Source organism: Octopus bimaculoides, chromosome 2 (genome assembly GCF_001194135.2).
Source record: "Octopus bimaculoides isolate UCB-OBI-ISO-001 chromosome 2, ASM119413v2, whole genome shotgun sequence".
Lineage (NCBI taxonomy): Eukaryota > Metazoa > Mollusca > Cephalopoda > Octopoda > Octopodidae > Octopus > Octopus bimaculoides.
Window position 1 is genome coordinate 38,999,584 of NC_068982.1, and position 6,525 is coordinate 39,006,108.

At 33.1% G+C, this 6,525-nt stretch overlaps 1 protein-coding gene across 8 annotated transcripts in view; it reads left to right on the forward strand.

Moving 5' to 3' along the window:
• Positions 1 to 6,525, forward strand: part of LOC128250767 (uncharacterized) — an 88,364-nt gene that overhangs the window by 25,197 nt on the left and 56,642 nt on the right. For all 8 annotated transcript variants that reach the window (XM_052976631.1, XM_052976644.1, XM_052976617.1 and 5 more), the window contains 3 exons: positions 814 to 1,074; positions 2,885 to 3,058; positions 5,578 to 5,718. In XM_052976631.1, coding sequence (XP_052832591.1) covers positions 814 to 1,074; positions 2,885 to 3,058; positions 5,578 to 5,718 — 576 coding nt within the window. The remainder of the gene's footprint in view (positions 1 to 813; positions 1,075 to 2,884; positions 3,059 to 5,577; positions 5,719 to 6,525) is intronic.

Genomic DNA, 6,525 nt, shown 5'->3' on the forward strand with positions numbered 1-6,525 from the left:
TATATATATATGCGATGTTCCAACATGGCCACAGCCTTCGGGTTGAAACGTATTAAAGAATATATATGATTGCGAGGTATGCTGCAACGGTTACATACGCACACTCACACATATATTCATTACATTATTTATTGTTTTACTTTATTGCTTTAAGATGTCTTTGAGGAAAAGAACAACTCTTTGACCTATCTCCCTTGAGACAATAATTAATGACCTTCCTTACTCTTACTTTTGAACATGCACCAATGTAGATTATATCGCAAACATGTGCTGTTCATATGCAACTTAAACGCACATTGTATTTTAAAGTTGCGCATGAGATGATTTCAGTTTCATTTGCTTTAATATTATTAAACACCCTTACTAATCACGTTTATGAAACAAACTAAGCAACAGAAGAGTCCACTATGCAGATGCCTGGATTGCTGGAAATAGCTAAACGTCTCTTGAATAAAACTCAATCACATCGGCGTCTTAACAATCAATAGCACATCGGAAAGTGTAGTCCTAGTCGCACAAGAAAATGAAATAGTCACAGCTGGAACGTACGTAAATTATAGTTAAGTTCAAATGGAAATCATCTGAATCTGAAGATGAAGATGAAAATGAAGAAGATGAAGAAGATGAACAACAACAGCAGCTGTTGTTAGTCAAAAGGAGCAAATGATTATGATTACTTTAGTGTACTTCATTTTATCACTCAAGATAATGATGTAGCCTTTTTTTTTTATTAGACACATTTTACGCTTAAAAATGCTATAACATCCCATGATAATTCTATACTAATATTTTCTCTGCAATTTTTGAACTCAGATAAATCTTGGATCGACTGGCCGGTTGGAAGTTATGCTTTACCCAGAGCCGGATCAAAATGTCCAGGGAAGAAATGGGTTAAACAAAATTCTTACCATTACATAAATGGCTTCGTAGAGAAAGGAAAATCTTCGCATTTATCTCAGTTCTTTTTCGAGGGTCACAGCCGCGAAGTACTCTGTTTGTTTAATGAATCTAGCAGCAATAACCACTGGGAAGCTGGATCCTATTGTCTAATGAAGAATGGACCTTGTCCAAACAGTAAGTGTTAATTATTAAGTAAGTGTTAATGTTAAGATTAGTCATAGATAATTGAGTAGTTGTTTCTTATTAAAAGCTTTATAATAAGTAATTCGTATAATTATTTTTGAACTTTGTTTTATTGCATGCACAATGTATTGAGTGCTAGGATTAACAGAAGATATAAAATATGCACCTATTGACTATATCCACTAAAATTGACAAAAAACTTTATCGGCTAACCAGAGAGCATCTTAGGTGGTTGCTCGATTTGCTAGAAATACCGGCTTCATTCCCCTCAGATCACACAATAAGTAATATAGCCGTAAGTATACTCTGTTCTAAAATTAGATGGAGATGTCATGGTTGAAACATTTCGGTCCATAAACTGGCTTGATTTGAGCTGACACGGAACTACGTGGTAATAGTAACAACAGCAACAACGTAAACACGCTCCAAACAAAATTGAAATTGATATCTGTCAATTGTGCCGATTTGCTCGAAGCCACAAAATATAAGGGAAATGGACTGGATACTGTAGTGTCCTTGACATTCTTCTAAAGGGCAACAGATGCGAAAATGAAATCATATGGTTTCAACTAGGATCGACACTGAGCTGTAGTCATAGCGAGTAGGAAGTTTGGCTTCAAATTTTGGCATAAGGCCAGCAGGTTTGGGAAAGCAGCTAATTTGTTTACATCGATACCAGTGTTCAGTTGATAGTTATTTTATCGACCCCGAAAGGATGAAGGACAGAGTCGACTTCGGCGGAATCACGTTAATGAACATTAACTACAGGAAAGATATGACTTAAATAATGTTAAAGCGTCAACCCAGCTTTATTTCATCACGTAGATCGAATTAAAATAAATGCTAGTTCTAGGTTAAAGCCAATTTGAACAATAAAAATGTCAGTGTACCTAAATAAGAAATCTGTTTTATGATACAGAAAGGAATTGAAAATTGTTGCTGTTGTTTACACCCTCGCAAGCCCAATCAAACTAACTGATCTACAATAAAAATTGTTTCAGCTATGGCTATTATTTTCTTTCTTTTTCCTTTTTAGAGATAATTTATTTATATAATGTGGCATTAAACATTGTACACATTTTAGAGACAGCTAAATATGAGGTTAGCCAGATTCAGTTGAAATATCGATCCCAGCGCTCAACTGGTACTTATTTTATCGACCCCGAAAGGATAAAAGGCAAAGTCGACCTTGGACTGTACATACGTACATACATATCTGAATTCTAAGAAACGTATTTCGTGAAACATTTCTTTGACGAAAGTTTAGAATTCGTATATGGGCAGTAATTTTAACAAATGGGATACCAACAATTCTGCTTGTTCGGGCAAACGACCATTACGTCATATTGCCGCCTTTTATGACTTACTACAAAACTAACAAGTTCGCACGAGTTTCAGCTATATAAAATAATTTTTCTACTCAATTACACAGAAAGATTTTCGGTTTATTTCCGAAGTGTGATACTTCATACAGAAATACATTAAACTATTTCTTGCTACGTTTCTTATCTATGTTGCTACATGGTATCATATGATTATCTTTATCAGTACATATAGAGTTCTATTGAGACAATTTTCTATTTAAACTTTATGGAAATATAAAACAGTAATCCAGAAATACTGAGTTTCTTCTTGTAGGATTTACTATCTTTCTATTTTATTTCTTTATTTAAAGAGGTAATTTATCAATTATTCCCATTACGAACATATAACCATACGGAAATCATATGTCCCATAAATTCAATTGATTTCCCTTCACAAAATATACACTTGTCTATTATAATTGTTTTAATGGATTCAGAATTTCAGGAGGGATACGTGAAAATATACCAGTCTAATAAGAAACATCGAAGTACAACGTATAGATATTGTTGCCGGAAAGACGGTGCTGCAATAAAACCGATAAAACTACCAATATCAATTCCGTTTATCTTGTTTATGTCAAACTTGTATGAAGTTTGTCAAGTCGTAAAAGGTAAGGTCTTTCTTTATTATTTATATTGACAAATAATAGAAAATGAAGCTACTATTGTTTATTGGGCATCTACTTTCATTTTAAACAATTTGACGATATCTTCAAAAGAATACCTTCGAAAATGCTAAAGATTAAAATAAATAAACAAGAAATAACTCAGCGTCAATAAAATGACATTTCTTGGACAAGAATAGATGAGTGAAATCACTAAATGTTTATTAATAAATCTATCAACTATAATGATATTAAAAAGACAATCATAAATAATTCAATTCAAACTATATCATTAGAAATGAAAGATGTTTTATGGCGGCTATCATACATCGGTGATAAGTTCTAAGTACTTCCTCAACATAGTTTCGAGTTCTTGTGACTCTCACGGGAAAGGTAAGAACATTACAGCTTCCCTTTCTTTCCTTAACAGCTTATTTTATGATGACAAATCAATATTGCACACTTTTCGCAAGTTTTATCAACGGTTCTCGTAATTTACTGTTAATTAAAAAACTACGAAATATTTATTCTGGTTATTTTGATTAGTAATCCATGTATGTGCATTGATAGTTTTAAATTTTTGTCAGACGTGACAGCGCCGACAACTCTTACTAGGGTCACTAAGTCTGGCGGCTTAATGTCTCCTCAAACAGGGGTCCTGACTCGAATGCTTGCAGTAGAGTGAACTCCACTAAAGGCTCGCAAGATTTTAGGTGGTGGTGTTTAAACTGGACGGCGTATTAAGTCTACCAGACAAATAGCCTATTGTCGTGACGTGTATCATGATGTGTCATCGTAACTTGTGTCATGACCTGTATTTAACGAGTTAGAGAGACGCAAAGGGAGAAATTACGAGTCAGTCAGACGAGAACCACCAGTCGAAAAGAAGAAAACGAAAAGAATAATAACTCACTGCCGATGAATGACAATTTCTACAACGAAATTTTGGACATATAATCCAACAGATAAAAGATTGTTGCAATTGAATTCTGTATTTCCGGGCAGTTATTCATCTTGGTATCTTGATATCGAAGTATTTATCTCCTTTGTGATAACAAACGAGGTTTCCACAAGACTGTCACATTGCTATATTCTTTGTTGCATTGAAGTCTGTATTTAAGTTCAGTCATTTTTCTGCGTATCATTGATAACGAAATATTTATCACTATTTTGTGTTAATAAACTAACAGTTTTCACAAGACATCATCTGCTATATTTGTCTTATGAAGTCCGAATTTTCGGTCAGTCATCTTTTCTTCGTATCTTGATACCGAGATATTTATCTCTTTTTTATGGTAACAAGCGAAAAGTTTCCACAGAAAATTGGCGAGTGGAATGAGATAAAATGAAATTAATTTTCTTCGATGAATCGTTAAGCACTTTCATAAGCTGTGACAACGTTTGAAATTGAGGAAATTAGCAGATCGTATTTTTAAAAACTGACTTATATTGGTTCACACACATATGTATTTTGGCGAATTATGAAAATTATTTCGAAATGTATCGATTACTATTTGAAATGTTACCACTCCGTATTTCCGGTGAGCCATCCTTTCTTCGTATCTTGATACCGAGATATTTATCTCTTTCTGTGGTAACAAGCGAAGTTTCCACAGCTATAGTAGTATTTGAACTCGGAAGATAAAGTGCCGGAACAACTACTGTAAGGAAACCATTCCACCGTTCTTACAGTTCTGCCAGTCCATTACCCTGAACCTACCTTGTAAGAATGAAAAGTAAAGTTTTCCTCGGTGGAATTTGAATTAAAAGAATTGGATTAACTACCGCGCAGCATTCTACCCGAAACTTTAACAACTCTACCAAAACGCCGCCTAGTAACAGAAATAATAATAAATTCAGTAATTCTGAACTGAAGAGAATGGCAGTATTACAATATTATTCTCAGCAACTAAGTAACGTCAACAACGTTGACAATAGAATCACTAGTATAGATAGTGCTTCTCGTAAATCAGTAAATATACTCAGATGCATATTCTAAGCGGATAGATAAAACAGTTGTGGAAATGAAGTGAAAATGTCCACTCTTTTATTGATATTGACGCTGTGGTATAACTTATATCACAAACTTTTTGATAATAATAACTTCCACCTTTCTGAATTTCTTATGCTTTCGTATATACGTACGCGTTTTTGATTTGATGTTATTTTTGACATTACTGAGATTCGATTATAGAATTCTTTTCTTTGATATTGTAACAATAGTTCATCAAGCTCAACAGAATGAGGAGGTATACGTGCTAAAGATGTCAGAGGATTTATAATATATAGATGATATTGCGCCGATGAGTTAACAAAAATACTTTGCGTTCGATTCTCACTTTATGTTTACTTTCGCATTCGTATTATCTACCTGCATTACATTCTGTTGACGGAATACTAACGCAATTACCAATCATTCTTCATTTATTCATCTGTAAAAATAAAATAACATCTAAAAGATTTTATAGCAATTATATTATCTTCCTTGTTCATTCATCTGTAAACTCTAATCTAATTTCTTTTAGATATGGCAACTTATATCGAAGAAATTAATTACTTAAGACATCGAGGAATTAGGACATCATTTGATGGCGAACATCCGAATGTTTACAAGTGGAAATCTGGTTTAAAATTTAAATATTGTTATTATGTTCCTTTGAAACAAGGTGGGTAATTAAAAGTCCAAATATTCTATAGAAACCTACATAGTAGATATACATACAGAGTAAACTGAACTATTTGTCCGTAGATTGAAAAAAAAAATGATTAACAGCCATAATCGTTTTTGACCCTTATTGAGGTCTCATGATATTTGTTTGCATCATCTAACCAACCCCAAAGAAATAACCAGCCAATCTGTTTAGATACACTACAAACCCGGTAGGATTAGAGTCCTGGGGTTACTAATTTGCATACTATGAAATTGTGTCTGAACATAATTCAAAATATTGTTCATGGTAAATAGGAAATCTTAAACGGTGTCCCAGCATGACCGCAGCTTTAAGGCTAAAACAATTTGAAGGAAATAAAATTGATTAAAAATTTGGGAAAACACAATTTTACATGAGTAAATGAACGTTTTTCTAATCATTTGTTGTCATAAAACATTCGTAACCAAATGATGCTTGACTGATAAACTAAAACGAAATCTGACAATATACACAACATTTGAAGTTTGATAATCCAGAGCAAATTTTTGTAATCACAAGTATAACCAGTACCAAACACCAGTTCACAATATCTACTGCTTAACAGGATGTCCTCTACAACTACCAAAAGTTACTATTGTAGAAACGATCCACAGCAACTGACACCCGAGCAACAGTCAGTTTGATTTAAAGATAAAAATGACTCATAAGCTGCTTACTGGTGCTCAGTACTACATGCTTGTTTATAACATATTATAACATATATATATATATATATATATATATATATGTATGTATATATATATGTATATATATATATATATA